Genomic DNA, 17,338 nt, shown 5'->3' with positions numbered 1-17,338 from the left:
TTCATCCGACGGCTGCGAAACAAATAAAACCAAACCAATAATATAGACGAATAATGTTAACAATTTGTTTTTTTTTTTTTTTTTTGTATTTGAAATTTCTTTAACGGCATTGTCACAAAACACATTCTACTTTACTTTAATAAATAAAATTTAATCCAGTCAAATTAAATATAGCCGTTGCATAGGGCGAAGAAACAATAATTTACGATTTTTGATCCAAAAATATAAATGACGCTCAGAAACACAATTAATCTTAACAAGTAAGAAAATTGGTGATTGCGACGATATTTACACCCATCATCGTTGCAAAAAAGTGAAATATGTATATGTATAGGTGCATACTCTATAACATTGGATGAACGTGGCTGATTCTTTCTGGTTTTGTAGGAATATTTGTCGAAATTTATATCGTGTACCTATTGCAGTCTATGAGCAACGAGTGAAAGACGTAGAAAGCAAAAGGATTCTAAGTTTTTCTTGCATACATGTTGTGCGCGGGTTCTTTGACCTGTTTGGGCCATTTTCAAAATCTTTTGCAATTCTTTAGGCGATAACCTCCTTTTTGGGAACAGGAGAATGTTTACCACAGATACTACATAGTTGGACAGACGGACGGACGAACCGACGAGCATGTTTTGAAACTGGATTAGAGTTTTTATACTTTGCGGGGTTTTTGAAGTCTGTTTGCTTTTGATACGCTATATTATTGCATAAGTGATGACTTTACTCAATTTTTGTACAGGTGCAAATTTTTGTAGATTTATTTGCTCTTGTGTCAGTAAAGGGTGAACTATCAATTTTGCATACCTTTAAAGAAACAGAGTTCTCAATTTACATGGTAATGTAGGCGTGCCTTTTGGGCGATTTGGCCCATATTCAATACCAACTTGTGTGCAAGAACTTGCAATGTTTCTGCCAAATTTGTGGCCGATAGATTAATTTTTGCAGCTGCGAGGATGTTTACAACAACAGACATTATACAGACGGGCAACCGGACAGACGGACCGATCGAAAACGTACACACTTTATGGTGTTTGTGGAGCTTGCTTCTGGGCGTTGCAAACGTTTTGACAAAACGAATACACCCTCCATCTCTCGATGATGGGTATAATATGTGTAGGTGTAAAAGTTTGCTTTCGATAAAAGTTTAAATTATTTAAACGAAAACTCTTGTAAAAGCATTCCAATGAAATGAATCTTGTAAAGCAAATGTTGAAACAGGAATATTTGATTTTCGAAACATATTTCTCTCAGTGTAGGCAATTGAAACAAAGTTCAAGAAACTTGATGAAATGATTCAACTATAAAAGGGTCAAGAAACTTTTCAATCTATTTATATTCACAGAAAACTTAAGACACACTTATAAAAAAAAACCAGTTGCTTCATTGCCACGGTAACGATTGGAGCTACAAGTGACCACAACAAAATGTTTTTTAGATAATTGCAACTTTAGTCAAGGGTAGATTTTAGTTATTAGTCTCACTACCACTACCACTTGAGTTATATTATTAATTCTTAAGAAAGGAGATGAAAAAACTTAAGGCAAAAGCCTCAACGCTATCTATATTTAATGGCCGTATTTCTGATTCATCCACATCCAGTAATGATGCATCCTCCATAGTTTTATCAGTGAAGGAGAAGAGACGCGCAACTTTTAACGGTTTCAGTAAATCGACAATATTTTCAATATATAATCAATCGGCGAACTTAACGCAAATAGAAAAATCGACCTTGGAGTTGATGAATGAAGATATAGCAATTAGTGAGGATACAATTAATTCGCAGGATTATGGCGAGTCTTCGAATGCAGTTGGAGCTGAGTTGAGTGATTATGACAAAATCAAAATAGTCGGGCAGGGTTCATTTGGCATTGCCGTGCTTTACAAATGTAAAACCGATCAACGTCATGTAGTATTTAAGCAGATTAACCTGAATAACTTGAGTGAGGCCGAGCAAGATTTGGCCATGAATGAAGTCGAAGTATTTTCGAAATTACATCATCCAAATATTATAAGGTAAATATTATAAGGCATTATAAGGCGGCTAACAGAGAGGTTCTTACAACCGCTTCTTTTTTTTTTTTTTGTTTTTTGTTTGTGTGCTCTCTTTAGCTATTTTGGAAGTTTCGTAAAAGATAACACTTTACTGATCGAAATGGAATATGCTGACGGTGGGACGTTGGCTCAGGGTTTAGCAGCTCGTAAAATTCCCGATTACTTCCCCGAACGCTACATTATAGCGGTTTTCGAACAAATTTCGAGCGCAATTAATTATATGCATGATGAAAACATACTACATAGGTTAGAGGAATACACACTACGTCCAAGTTGGCAGATTTCAAAATTTGACATGAATTTATTTTCAGGGATTTGAAGACGGCAAATGTTTTTCTTAATTCCCGCGGTATAGTCAAAATCGGTGATTTTGGTATTTCGAAAATCATGACAACCAAAATTCATGCCCAAACCGTTTTAGGCACGCCTTACTACTTTAGTCCAGAAATGGTGAAAACCAATTGAAATGTTTCATTCATGTTATTAATCGAATAATTTAAGCTTTGTTCTTCTTCTTCTTCTTTTTTTAGTGTGAAGGCAAGGAATATGATCACAAAAGCGATATCTGGGCTTTGGGATGCATTTTAGGTGAATTGTGTTGTTTGCGTAAGACCTTTGCAGCTTCAAATCTATCCGAGTTGGTTAGCAAAATAATGGCGGTAATCATAAATTGTGGATATTGGATAATGTTTGTATGTAGTAAATGAAATAATTTTCAGGGTTCTTATACGCCCATACCCATGGGTTATACTTCAGCCTTACGAAGCTTGCTTAGTAATTTGCTTCAGGTTAGTTAGTCATATATTTAATGCAATGAAAGAGGATCGGAGGATAATTGGACTCACACCATAGAGGCACCTTAATGAAATATTATAAAATATTACTTTTTGATTCCTAAGGTTGATCCGGCCCATCGTCCCAAAGCCTCGGAAATATTGGAGTACTGGATTCCATTGATCTTTCGCAGTTTAGGAAAAAATAAAGGGTATAAATATTTATTATTTTTTTCATTCATTCATTCATTACCTGGACACCATTCATAGTGTAAGGGTATATTAAGCGCGTACGTGTGTATGTAACGACTAGAAGACTCAAGGTACACGCAATTATTATTGATTGATTTAGGGTGCCTTTCTGATTCGATTTAAGCTTGTCCGTCCATCTGTCCGTCCTTTCATTTGATAGCTGCCCACGCCCATTTGTGTTTAAACTGCACGTTACAATTTTGCGATATTTTGGGAAAACCGGCCCAAGGGCAAACTGTGTTAAAAATTTATTAGATCGAACTATTTTTAAAACTACGACTTTCTTATTTGAAGATAATTTGTTTTTTCGGATAGTAAGTTGAAGTGAAAAACGTGAGTTCGATGGGCTTTTTCCTTTTCCCCTATAACTGTTCCTGCGAATAGTAACGCGTTATGCGACAAAAAGCTCTAATCTTTATTATATTATAGTGAAAGTAAGCCCGTAACAGTAATTAAAAAAAAAATAAGTGGAACGAATTTGGGCCACGCTCTCGACGGCAAATATGCACTTACGAGAAAAAAAAGGGAAAAAACTCGGTATTTTATCGCGAATATAAATAACGATTTATATTAGGCAATGTGGTATGCGGTATTTTATGGTCGACCTTGAACGACTATATTGTTATTACTTGTTTTTAAACTTCAGATATTCGTACGAAGACGACAGCGAATCAATTAAGAATTCGCTTTCAATAATCAGTTCAGGAACATTATCACTTCATAATAACACTTCGCCAGATCGCAGCTCCCGCCAATCCACAACAGCTAACCTTGCTACAGCTCAAACAGTAACCAAGGAGGTTATGAATGCTCAGACAGTGGCTCCCAGTGAGACCATAGAGAAAAGGTGAAAATCATATTATTTTTAAGTTTCCCCACAAGATCTCACGCTTATCTTAATGACTATATCCGTAGATCGGTTTTATATCAGGTCAAGACTTTTGGTAAGAGCTTTGACATGAATCCTATACAGTTACCACCGAAAGCTTATATATTAACTGTAGCTACTAGTAACACTCATTTTGTGGTCGTGAATAGTGGTGGGTGCACTATTAAGATTTATTTTTAATCTTTGTCTAAGAAGGTCTTGTAACTTCGAACAGATGGATCTGTGTATACGTGGGGCGAAGGTTCCCATGGACAATTGGGTCTAAGCTCTTTAGAAGCCTGGAAACATTATCCCAGCCGCATGGACTCCATAAGAAATCATCATATTATCAGGTATAAGTCTTCTCAAGAAACAAAAATTAGGTTACCAAATACTTTTTAATGCAGCGCTTGCGCCGGCGAGGGTTTTACCATACTTTTAACTCAAACAGGTGGAATTCTAAGCTGCGGTGACAATTCAAAATATGCTTTGGGTCACAATGACAATAAAATCTATCACAGTCCGAAGTTTATTGAAAAATTAGAGGATATCAAAATTAAAGATATCAAAGCGGGACTTACGCATGTTTTGGCTTTAAGTGTGGAAGGCTTCGTTTATATTTGGGGTACTAGTTCCCATGGTTCACTAGGTTTAGGTGAATTGCAAACACAACAGTAAGTTGCGCTTATGCTTTGTCCTCCTTCTTAACTCTTTTTTTTTAATTTCCCCAATTCTTAAGGAAAACTCCTCAAAAAATTTTGCTTTCTCAGGCGAAAAATAAAGTTAAAAAAATATTTTGTGGACCTGATACTTCGGCAATCCTCTTTGAGAATTGTGATATATATGTTTGTGGTAGCAATCAATTTAACAAATTGGGCTTTGAAAAACCTGCGAAAATAACAGCTATGGTAGTTTAAAAATATCTCCACAAATATCTTTGAATGAAGCTCTACCTCGATTTTTCAGAAAAAAATGAAATTACCTCTACCTCGACGATGTATTATGGATGCTAGCTTTTCAACCGCACACACTTTACTACTCGTTGAGGGTGGCTACATCTTAACCTTGGGCTCTAATAGTTTCGGTCAAAGGGGTACTGGGCATTGTTCGCCTTTGCCAATCGTGACCTTGGTAGAATCAATGAAAGATCGTTACATAACTGTGAGCTTACTTATCTTTCAATTTAAAAACTGCTCTTTAATCGTTTAATGCTTCCCCTAGAATTGTAAATGCAGCGAGCAATGTTCATTAGTATGTTCCGATGATAATGTAATTACATTTTGGGGCACTCGTTACGGCGTTCCTGAAATAAGTGAAGTGGATATCTCGAAATCGCCGGTAAATTACATATGAATTCAAAGTTATTGTAAACCTTCTTGACCCATTTTAATAGATGTGGTCGGGACCACACAGAATGAACGTGGAATCGGAGAACAATACTTCTGCTTTTACCAATTTCTTGGCTTCAGTTTATAAGTCCGAATTAATTTTAGAACCCCAAGATATATTAGCGTAAGTCTTTATCGTCGATATACATCACGTTTAGTTATCCTTGTGATTGCAAAAACATTTACTATCTTTCTTTCTAGCTTATATTCTTCCGCCGAGCAAATGGAAAGGGGTTACTATGTTACGGTAAAAGACATTTGGCCTTTGCCTCACAGCGTACTTGTTCTAGTCGAGACAACGGCACCTTTAATACCATCTATACAAGATTTAGGACTATGAGAACGAATGGAGGACATGCAGAAGCAATTTACCTTAAGGCGTACTGGACTTGAACTGCTTTTTACTATTAATGATTTGATTTTAAGAAGACATTGTTAATTCGATTCTATTTCAAGCATATTTTAAAGAAAGCATTGCTTTTGGCAAAAAATTCATTCTGGTAATCGCTTTATTTGGTAGCCTTTCTGCGAACATGGTACCGTCATAAACAATGCACTTTGATTTTTTTTTAATTAATGAAATTTATTTATAATGTACGATTACATTACAACAAAGTTGTCAATATATAAACTAAACGAACTACAACTGCAATTGTACATTAGAAAGCACGAAGGAAAAGAATGTAGAGATATATTGTTGGAAAGAAATCTTCCGGAGGGCTGGTAATCCATTTAAATATACGTATGGAAATATGTATTAAATATTAACAGGAGCTATAAATATTCTTCACTTAATAACGTGAAGACACTCCTCCACCATAACGATCTGGCCCAGTGCGGTTGCCACTATACAAACTACCACCGCTACCAGCGTTTGGATAACCACTAGAACGTTCATTGTACGTGCGATCATAGCGGTCCTGAGACGAAGGCATCGGACGCCAATTTGACTCTTCAACCGGGCCAGATTTAGTCCAGCCCGAGCCAGCACTATGAATGGTAGAGGACAAGCTGTTGCTGGGATAGGATTTCAACGAAGAACTACCTCCGCCACCACTTGAATGCCCCATATGCGAAGATGACGATGGGGGCCAAACGCTACCACCTGTACTTCCTCCGTAACCGCTTGAGCTGTCATATCGTTTGCTGCTGCTGTGAATACTCGTATAGGTTAAACAAGAAAGTAAAAATTTTTGTGCAAACGGTACCTTATGTCGTCTATACGTCTGTATGAAGATCGCTCGCTCTCATATCGACTACTACCACTTCCACTGCTTTTGTGTAATGAACTGCTGCTAGAAGAAGGCATATGACGTATTTCTACGTCACGCTTATAATCATCCCGAGTGGATTTCGTGTTCGATCCATAATCATCAATGCCGCCTCGTTTTGACGATGATGGAGCGATGTAATCATTACTGCGCTTCGAATAATCATCGCTGCTACGCTTGCTGGCTACGCTTGCAAAATCATCAATGGCTGCACGCTTGGTACCAGAACTGCCACCGAAATCCAAACGCTTTGAAGACGAATAATCATCTAAGCGTTTGCTGGATGAAGAACTTGAGTATTCATCACGTTTCTTATCATAGCTATGAGAACTGAAATATCGGGAATTAAGCGCTTAATAATTTTCAGTAATTTTCCGACAATGTTTACCTTCTTGACGAAGCTAAAGAAGCATCAAATCGAGGAGGTGGAGGAGCCTCAAAACGAGTGGCTGAACCCGATGTTCGCTTGCGATCTGAAACATCTGTATAACGTTCATCGCCTGAGCGTTTGCTGATGCGTTTAATAGGGTCTTCACGCATAATCCTTACATTTGTCATTGTACAAATAGTATCACAGAATAAGAGAGAAAAAACCAAAGAAAAAAATACATTATTATGTGATCTTAGAACATAGGTAAACTATAAGTATTGCCAGCAATACTGTGTTTAAATACGATTTCTTCAGAAAAAAGATTACACCACTTTGCACACAGCAAATTTGCCAAATCACGCACTCCTTTTCAAGTAATTGTGAAAGGATCGTTATAGACAAAAAAAAAAAATGCTTAACTCTTATTCGCTGCCTTACTTTATATCAATCTGCTTTCCTTTTTCTCTCTCCCTCCTTCTGTGGTGGACGTTATGGAATGTTTAAAGTAGTAAGTCTCATAACAAAGAAAAAAAAAAAAAGTATTTTCAAAAGTATTTGAGAAGGTGAGAAATTTGTGATATTGAGTTTTATGTCTAAGCTGGAGAGAGAGGAAACTGTTTTTGATTCTGCCTAACGAAGAGGAATAAATGCACTTAACACTCTCATGTAATTGGTTGATTGAATCACAATGCCTACTTCATTTGCTGACGTTTCAATTCAAGACGTTCCAATTCGAGTTTCTCGCGCTCCAATCTTTGGCGCTCACGTTCTAAACGCAGCAGTTCTCCCTTCTCCCGCTCCAAGCGTTCACGCTCTAAAGCCAACTTGCGACGCTCCTCGACCAAACGAGCTTCTTCTTGACGTTGACGTTCACGTATTTCACGACGCCGGCGTTCTTCTTCACGAATTTCACGTTCTCGTTCGCGAAGACGTTGACGTTCACGTTCTTGGCGTATTTTCTGATAAGAGAGTATCTCTCGCTGGCGCACACGTTCCCGTTCGCGCAAACGCTCTCGTTCGCGGTCAGTTTGTTCACCACGATTACCTTTATTTTGTTCATTCGTAGTCTGAGCCTTAGCCTTAGCTGAAACCTCGGAACGGGCCTTTTCACTACGCTTGCTGTCTTTTGTTGTATCATCCTTGGACTTGTCCTTAGCAGCTTCTTTGGAATGTGAGGACTTGTGTTCCTTATCATCTTTGCTTTTATTGGCCGATGAAGACCTGTCTTTTTTGGTTGCCTCACTTTTACGTTTTTCATCATTATGTGACGATTTGCTGCCACCATCTTTGGATTTCTTATCGTCATCCTTCTTTTTAGATTCTGCTCTCGATGAACCGGATAATTTGCCGGCATTTTTTGATGAACTCGAAGAGCTGCCACCAATTTCATTTTTAGTACGTTCCACCGATATAATACGACCATGTAATTCAGTATGATGCAAATGATCGATACAACGACTTGCATCATTGGATGAAGACATCGTAACATAACCATAACAGCGTGTACCAGGCGTACGAGTGTTGGTCACCACTTTCGCACCAATTACTTTGCCATATTTTGAAAAAATTGTTTTCAAATCGCTGGCTCTAGTCAATGAGGATAAGCCCGACACCCATAAATTACGAGAAGCACTGGTGGAGGACAATTTGCTGCTGCCACTTGAACCGCCACCACTTTTCAATGACGATGAATTGGTGGCAGCCGTTGCAGATGAGTTGTTGTTCGTTGACGTATTTGTTGTTGATTTTTCTGTAAATTCCACATAAATAATAACAGAATGAAGAGATAATGAAGAGTTATAGATATTTGTGGTACACATTATATAACTTTCGATTAAAGAGTCTATACAAGTTTTTTTACTTTTCATTGTCATAGCTTTGTGTTGATTTTAATATTTTTTTTTTTTTTTTTTTTTTGCACTTTACCGTTTCTTTTTCGGATTTTTATATCAGCGAGGCTCTAATATGTTAGCGCTTTTAGTAATATTTAGGGATGATAGCACGGACAAGAAAGTGTGAATTTATAGAAATCCGAAGAAGTAAAATGTATATAATGCTGATCGTTGCATTCTGTAAATTTGTTGCTGGAAAACATATCATTAATCAAAAGTGTTGTACCAAAACTGTTACCATACGCCAAGTCTATTGTAGGTCAATTACTTTCCAAATGTTTGCTTAAATTGCATTAGCGCATGGAGTCCACTTGTTTAAACCTGAACCATAGACCGAAACGTCCAACATACTTCTGCGAATAGTAATTAGTTCGGATGATTACATATTTTGAATGCTTTAGATAGCTGAAGTTAGAAAAGATAATTTTAGATTAAAATAAAACGAGATTCAACAATGCCAAACATGATTTTTACAATCCATTTTTATCGCTAAAGCTTTTGAAAAATGATAAGCGATGATCAATGCCTTGAATTGAGGACGATTTCAACACCGACACAGTAGTAAGATATCATATATCTTTTGTTGAGCTATTTCTGCAAATGTTGTATAAATGCTATGTACTTGTCCCAATAAAAACCGCGGGAAAATGTAGCAGCATAAGGATTTACGTCGACAATGTCTCGAGAACAGACTGCTTTAAATGCACGCTTACAGGCAAAGTATATATGCATTTTTTTACAATTTGCGATGTTTGTGGTGATTAGCGAATCCTGGTGATGAGTTTAGTTGATTATTATCCACAAAGCGAACATTTTTTATTAATTCATTTAACGCTAAGCAATATGTCATAAAATAAAGGGATGAACGTCAAAATCTCCTTCTAAATAAATACGAAAGCGTCGATTACGTATCACAGTACAATTTCCTAGCATTACAGAGTGGCATAATTGCGAACATATAGCTCTTGTTGAAAGATACTGCTGGAAGTTATTTTATGTCCAGTGTTCCTTGCCACCACCCCAAATGGGAACCCAAAGGTTTTCCACGGACAGCTAAATTAAACGATCTTACGTGCAAGCTTAAGTAAGTCTTCCCACATAGTTTTATAAGATTACAGCATAGTTTCGCCAATTGTTGATATGCAGAATTATGACGGTGCTCCTTGATGAATTAAAGATCTGCAAAATTTGCGCTGAGTGTTGTTACTATATGACTTTTCCCATAATATAAATTCACACTTTCTTGCCCTGGAAGTCTTTCATTTCTTTTTTCTCGTTTAACATAAGTTTCTTTGACAAAGTTTACTACTACTTACTAATACTTAAAGTTTTGCCTGAAAAGTTACCTTTATCATCTTTATGGCCAGATTTTGAAGACGATTTTAGCTCACTGAAAATATTTTGTAAAATAAGGAAACATGTCTTACGCTATTTTAGTTGAAAAATTTCATTTTTTCACACCTTTCATCTTTTTTGTCGCAAGATTTGTCATCTTTTTTCTTATCTTTTTCATCTTTGTGACTGGATTTCTTGCCGTCCTTACTTTTTTCTGATTTACCTTCTTTCGAAGAACCCTTCTCTTTCTGAGTAGAAATTGATGCTGTAAATAAAAAATACAAATTCGTATCACTTCTAAAAGGCTATTGCATATAAAAATACATACTTGTCTTTTCCCTGTAGTCTGGAGCCTATATAACAGAAAAGAATTTAATATAAAATCTTTTTACGAAATTTCACCATAAGCTACAAATCTCTTTTACCTCATCATGTAATAATTGTTGTTCATCCTCTCCAATAGTCAAATTAATACCTTCCTCGTTATCATTGATGGCAGTGTCACCGTTTGTTTCGTCTTCCCGATTTCCCTCATCTAAGCAACTGTCATTCGTCAATTCCTGCTCATTAGCCTCTTGCCTATCATGATTTTGTTCATTATTATCGTGATCATTGTCATCTCCTTCGTTCATTTCATCATCGTTTACGTAAACGCATTCTTCATCTACATCACCAATTTGATCAACTTCTTCATCGTAACCGTTCATATCATTTTCTTCCTCTTGATCTTGTTCGCTTTGAAATTTTTCGTTCAAGTCCTCTCTGTCTCCTTGGCTAGGCATATCGTCATCATCCTTTGGTTCTTCTTTCACCATTACGGGCATTGGCAATTTAATTGCCGCAGATTTTTTGCCCTTTTGTTCGTTGGCTTTGCTACCACCCATTATAAAAACGTGCTTTGTTGGATCAATACTTTGCTCTTTAAGCGACTGAAAATATTCATAATTATGACTTCACCAAATGAGTAAGTGTTCGCGTTTTTTTACAAACCTTTTCTAAACGCTCTATAAGAGCTGCTTTCGGTCCAATAGTGTCCAACCGTCGCCGTTCTAATTCTTCTTTAAGGTCAGATACACGTAATTCAAGTAACTTCTTGCCTTGTTCAGACATTTCGTCAAAAAACGCGATAATTATTTTTTCTTTATTGGTTTTTAAGCGAATCGCGATAAACCTTTTCGATTTAGCAAAATTTCTTAAGAATTTTCTCTGCAAGTAGAACGATTCGCATTGAAAAAAATGTTCTTTAATAAAAAGAAAATGGCGTCGTCAAGACAGGGTTGCAATTATCTGTATTGAGGTTTAATATTATAGCAACTGTTCAAATTTTCATAGGCTCCTATCTCGTTTGCCATGAAATCACTTTTTATAAATATTCTTCTTTTAAAATATGAAAAAGAACACATCACTTTATATTCATTGATTAAGAAATGAACGCGAACTTTATGTTCGTTATAATTATTCAATATCATAGCAGAAATTGAATACAAGTGTTTTAAAATGCCTCACATATTAGACAAAAAGTTTAAACAAAAGTTATAATCAAATTATTTGAAAGCCTTCGCATTTGCGGAAGACATGAAATTCTGCAAAGAACATTTTCTATCTCTTATCAATAATAACAAATACCCGTAACGGATTCATTTGAGGCAAATATATCCTCAAAAAAGATTTAAATTCGGAAATTGGCAGCTCTGCACAATCTTGTCGCTCTTTCTTTCTTTTTTTACCACGTTCTGTGCGAGCTGTATGAATTAAAAATGAGCCTAACAATTTCAAAAAAACGCAAGGTAATTTGGACAAGTTCGTAATATTTGTGTTTCAATATATGGTGATCGGTATATTCAATGATTACGACTTCAATACTACTCTAATGTATCCTGGGGATCATAGAAAAACAAAGCGATCAACTCCTAACCTCAAAGTGTTGTTTGTGTCAGAAATTGCAGATGGCTGGAGATGCAAAGGCTAAATCATTTTAGAAGCAGCAATTTTTGTGTATCTTAATGTTAACGAAGATTGAAAAATTTGCAAATATTATCTAATGTCTGGCTCTGTGTTTTCTTTGCTTACAGTTCGTTGCCGATGGCATGTTTAAGGCAGAATTGAATGAGTTCTTAACTCGTGAACTCGCCGAGGATGGTTATTCCGGTGTGGAAGTGCGCGTCACCCCAGCCCGTACTGAAATCATCATCATGGCCACTAAGACTCAACAGGTTTTGGGTGAAAAGGGTCGTCGAATACGTGAATTGACCGCAATGGTTCAAAAACGTTTCAACTTTGAACCAGGCCGTATAGAATTGTATGCTGAAAAAGTAGCCACACGCGGTTTATGTGCTATTGCGCAAGCTGAATCCTTACGTTATAAGCTAACTGGTGGTCTGGCGGTGCGTCGCGCTTGTTACGGTGTATTGCGGTTTATCATGGAGTCTGGAGCTAAAGGTTGCGAAGTGGTTGTGTCAGGGAAATTGCGCGGTCAACGTGCTAAAAGCATGAAATTCGTAGACGGTCTGATGATCCACTCTGGCGATCCGTGCAATGATTATGTTGAAACTGCCACACGTCACGTTTTGTTGCGCCAAGGTGTTTTGGGTATTAAAGTGAAAATCATGTTGCCTTACGATCCTAAAAATAAAATTGGTCCTAAGAAGCCTTTGCCTGATAATGTGTCTGTGGTGGAACCAAAGGAAGAGAAGATCTACGAGACGCCTGAAACAGAATATAAAATTCCTCCAGCGCTAAATGTATATAATGATGTTTCAGAAGTATAAGTGCATTTTTTTACCAATTAAAAAAAAAATTCTATACGTTATGGGAATAAAGTTCATAAAGAGAATATCCTACGTAAGGAACACAAATTAGAAGTGAAAATGTAATAATTTTGATTTAAAAATCTTGTTATGAACGTGTTTGTGTTTTCCTTCTTCCAATCCTCGGTAAATAAAACCTTACTTTTTATTAAAGTAGCATGTTCACTTTCACATATTGTCTTACAAAATTCCGCTCGTGTCAATTATTAATCGTTGTTCTTCAAATTCAAGATTGGCTTTTTGTCATTAATTTCCAAAAGAATTTTAATGCATTTTCGTTTCTTGCCCTTATCTTATGCTATATTAGGTGATCTCGTGTTCATGCGAAATAGTCGTTGATTAGTATCTACTTTAAGTAAAGACGAGGGTTCGAACCCGTTGCCAAATGAAAAATAAGAGCTATATACATAAGTTTGTAGCTTTATGTAATTAATTTATTTAAGACGTCAGCCTTTGTGCCAACCAGCTCACGGTAAGATGCCATTGAGCTGGTTTTGTTCTTGTACTGAGACGTGCTTGCATACGGACGAATGCGTGCATAAACGCAAGTTCAGAGTTCTTCGTTTATATGTCAGTGGCTACGTCCCTCAGCATAAGGATTACTTTACAATGCAATGCATGTTCTTTTTAATCTTGGCATGTTTTCTTTGGTGTCTGATGTTAAAATTGTAATCTGATTGACCCACTTCTTGCAAGAATAAAAGTTTGCCAGGAATTTCGGACTTGAGGAGCGACAAAAAAATTTTTTTTGCGGTTTATTTTGCTTTGCATTTTCGGTTTTTTCTTTTAAAGCAGAATTAATATGTTTTCGTGGATTGCAGTATGTCAGTGCGTGTGACAGTTTATCGAAAATGATGATCAAAATGAATCGTTCGTCTGTGTGTTAAGCAACGCATATTATTGAAAAACCTGTTTCAGTGTTTATTTATGCAATTATAATGCAAAAAAGTAATACCGGTCAAGGGCGTATTCCCTCAGAAAAAGATTAGGTTTTCATTCTAATAGAATTTATTGAAAATCGCTTTTTGGTCTTTGGTTTATTCGTCATTTATTTTATTATTCATTAGTTTTTGAATTTGGATTATCCATGTCTTGTCATCCTGGTGGAGCCACGAGACTTAAAACCTAAAGTGGCATAGTGAGCCTATACATCTGTACGTTCGTGGCTTTATATCTTGCAGATTAGTTGGGAAAATATAGATTTGTATTTAGTCAGCAACGAAGCAAATATCGACCTGATACAATCTGGAAACCGAAAATACCTGATAATCTATTCTACACTCTCCACCTTGAATTATTCGCCATTAAATAGGCAGTCGATCTTGCTGTCTCCAATGGATACAAAAGGTATGTCGTTTTCTCTGATAGTAGAGGTGCCCTGCTCGTCATTAAAAATAAGGATGTTACAAATAAACATGTGTACAATATCTACCACATGCTAAACAATTCTTTCAATGATACCATAATACCATCTTGTCTGGGATCCCGGCCATTGCGGTATCTGTCTCAGCGACAAGCTGACTTCTATGCGCATGAAGCTCAAATTGAAGGTGAAATCGTATTTGTGAAATACTCAGCGACAGAAATTTTCCTTTCAATCCGAAGTAACATCATCAGTGAAATTAACGAGAAATACATAAACATTGCTAGAGGGAAAGTGTATCGTCTTTTCTACAAAGCACTTCCACCCACGTCCTTTAAACCCCTATCACGCTCTCTTTTCCTGTCTTGAGAGATCAAGCGGATTTATGATGAACCCTATCTATCTATGAGAAACCCTATCTGCAAATGATCGGAGCATTTGACAGCGATATTTGCGAACTAGGTCTGACACCGGAATCTGCTGAACATGTTCTCTTCAAATGCAAAAGATGGGGCAATATCGGACTGAAGTTTTGCTTTTTTCACCGCTAACAACAACGTATTTATATATATTTTTTGTGCTCACGATTACTCCGATTTGAAGTAACTAACTGCTTTCATCAAAACCGCCGATGTTTTTCTTTTGTCTACCCACTGTTTCCTTTTTTCCTCGCTCTTGCCTAAACCCTACCTTTTCTTCCTGGATTTTCGTATTTGGATTGACTACACTCTTACTGAACTCACTCTAAGCGTACTCCTGCATATAAAACGTCCCACTTGTGAAGTATTACCATCCGGTTCCTTGTGGATGTCCACACTTTCGTTTTTCGGCTGATTTTCAACACGCCATCTACCCTTGACATTTAAGCCATGCTACAGGAGCTATAGACAGGAACGATAGACCAATATAAAAATGGAAGATATGGGATTCTCATCTAATTACACTTTTGTATTGCTTCCAATTTCTTGTTCATCATTATTTTTTTTTAATAATTCATTTATTACACATTAATAAGGCTAAAGAAGAATTTTTTACCGGGAACCCTGTTTGGCTTGACGTTCTTAGTTCATTAGTTCAATTTTTATTAAAAAACGAATGAAAACTCTATAGCGGTAGCGGGCCCATAAACACATCAAAATAAGATGTTATGCGAGAAGTGTGCAAAGAAACGGGCCGATCCAAACCGTTGCCAACAGCCTTCGACCTTGAGTCAAAACAAGTGAGTGTAGCGAACTTTACTAAAATATCTCAAAAGCTGCACAGCAGACGGACAGACAAGTTTAAATGGGTTCTGCAAATAATTTTGCAAGTATTTCTAAATCTTTCGGTATAATGAGAGATGAGTCAGTCTCAAGTTTTTCTGGGTTTTGCATACATTCTTCTTCATGTCCGTCTGTCCACCTGCTTAATGTCTGTGATAAGCATTCGCTTGTGCGCAAAAATTAAAAGACATCAGCTTCGAATTTGGCAAAAGGGCGTCTGAGTCTGTGCTAAGGTAAACGTGACGTGTACAAGAGATTCGGCCACATCTAGAGGTAATCCTCTTACTTGTTTAAGGTTTCATACAATTGCGAAAATTCATCTTTAAAACTTTATTCGATTAAAAGTCGGACTTAACTGCAGCTAATATGCTACTACGTGACGGGGACACATTAATTATGCCGTATAGCTTGCAGATATAGGAAAGCACTGAGAACCGACGTCGACCGTTATGTCAATAATATATAGTTAATTATTTTTCTGGTGGCAGTAAACTGCACTTTTTCGGTTGCTATCCGTTACTTAACTACAATCACGTTTCCGCCTTCGATCCGTTACTATTGTCAACAGGCCGGTTTCCATTTTAAGCCGTCGACCTTCGATTCAGCCCCTTTCTCGTGGCATACAATTCCTTTACAATCAGTTTATATAAGCTTTGCATTATATTTAAGGCCTTTTCGCCGCTATTCTCTAGTTATTAACCGTATGTTGAACGGATCGTGCATTGCCTCTTATCTTTCCTTTATTTATTCACTTATTAATTGTTGTGCATATAACGTTTTTCCGATAATTTGCTCGATCAATCATCGTTGGCTTAATAATGTTTTATTGTTGAAAATATGTACTCACTGTCGCTTATATATATATATATATATATATATGCTTAAGATGCGTTATTCATTTAGTTGTTACTTATTCGTTATTCGTTATCCGTTATCCGTTATCCGTTTTCCATATTATCAATTATCCATTATCCAAGATAGTTTGTGTGTGATGTTCATGATAATTTTTGTTTTTGAGAGTTTTTTTAAGCTATTTATCTTTTCTTTTTTTCTTTATCTTTAAACTCCAAGTGCTGTAGTAAATTCTCATTCAAGGTAAATATAGTGCCGCCATACTAGTATTGGATATTTATCTTCTTCTGCGCGCTATTATTGCTGTTGGTTATTTGCCACATTTGACATCAATTGCGAACTTTAATAGCAGTGACTGAAAATTGCAATTTTCAGCTGTGCGGTGTGCAGGCATGCAACGAGATCACGCATGAAATTTCTATATTACATAGTCATAAATCTAAATTGGATGCCACAGGAGGATTCATTACTGCGTGTGCACATATATATATATATATAGATGAAATTCTATGTATGCACAGCAAAGTTGATGGAGTAAGGTTAGCAAAGAAACAAGTAAGTAAGCATACACCGGCAGCTAGGCAGGCAAGTAACAGCTAATGTCATGTTTTACAGTGCGATTCCTAAATGTTTGGATCTACTCTTGTTCGATGTGTTCGGTGTTTGGTTTAGTTTTGTAATGTTTTGCCCACTAATGCTTTTCGTTCGCTAAAATGATTGTTAATGTTGTTAGTGTTTGTGTACCGAGTGGCTGGCAGTATCATTAAAATAAACGGCACCTGTTGTTAAAGCGGTTTGTAACAACCAAAAAAAAAAAAAAAAAAAAAAAAAAAAAAAAAAAAAAAAAAAA

The 17,338-nt window shown here is 36.5% G+C and overlaps 3 protein-coding genes across 5 annotated transcripts; 2 read left to right on the top strand and 1 right to left on the bottom strand.

Annotated features, from left to right (window-relative positions):
- The first annotated feature begins 1,528 nt into the window (after positions 1-1,528).
- On the top strand, positions 1,529-5,676 carry LOC119639333 (serine/threonine-protein kinase Nek8). Its single transcript, XM_038036635.1, has 15 exons — positions 1,529-2,016; positions 2,113-2,301; positions 2,367-2,505; positions 2,586-2,714; positions 2,775-2,843; positions 2,955-3,040; positions 3,727-3,927; positions 3,996-4,120; positions 4,184-4,301; positions 4,356-4,622; positions 4,688-4,856; positions 4,915-5,109; positions 5,170-5,286; positions 5,342-5,460; positions 5,538-5,676. Exons 1-15 carry the CDS (start codon positions 1,529-1,531, stop codon positions 5,674-5,676), a joined length of 2,550 nt encoding a protein of 849 aa, XP_037892563.1.
- Positions 5,677-5,899: 223 nt separating this feature from the next.
- Positions 5,900-11,476, bottom strand: LOC119639381 (SAFB-like transcription modulator). 3 transcript variants are annotated; one of them, XM_038036712.1, is made up of 9 exons: positions 11,195-11,476; positions 10,630-11,133; positions 10,533-10,557; positions 10,331-10,469; positions 10,216-10,259; positions 7,674-8,727; positions 6,996-7,151; positions 6,545-6,937; positions 5,900-6,488 (listed from the first exon to the last, which is right to left on the bottom strand). In XM_038036712.1, the coding sequence occupies exons 1-9, from the start codon at positions 11,312-11,314 to the stop codon at positions 6,128-6,130; spliced, it is 2,796 nt and encodes a 931-aa protein (XP_037892640.1). In that variant the 5' UTR covers positions 11,315-11,476; the 3' UTR covers positions 5,900-6,127. The 3 variants fall into 3 exon arrangements, with proteins under 3 accessions (XP_037892640.1, XP_037892641.1, XP_037892642.1); XM_038036713.1 differs by having other exon boundaries at positions 5,900-6,485; XM_038036714.1 differs by lacking the exons at positions 5,900-6,488; positions 7,674-8,727 and having other exon boundaries at positions 6,846-6,937.
- A 455-nt stretch (positions 11,477-11,931) lies between these two features.
- LOC119639291 (40S ribosomal protein S3) lies at positions 11,932-13,072 on the top strand. The gene is made up of 2 exons (XM_038036588.1): positions 11,932-11,991; positions 12,277-13,072. Exons 1-2 carry the CDS (start codon positions 11,962-11,964, stop codon positions 12,970-12,972), a joined length of 726 nt encoding a protein of 241 aa, XP_037892516.1. The 5' UTR covers positions 11,932-11,961; the 3' UTR covers positions 12,973-13,072.
- The last annotated feature ends 4,266 nt before the right edge of the window (positions 13,073-17,338 follow it).

Source organism: Glossina fuscipes, unplaced genomic scaffold, assembly GCF_014805625.2.
Source record: "Glossina fuscipes isolate IAEA_lab_2018 unplaced genomic scaffold, Yale_Gfus_2 112, whole genome shotgun sequence".
Taxonomy (NCBI): Eukaryota; Metazoa; Arthropoda; class Insecta; order Diptera; family Glossinidae; genus Glossina; species Glossina fuscipes.
The sequence above is the reverse complement of the archived record's forward strand: the minus strand, read 5'-3'. Positions and strand labels throughout refer to the sequence as shown.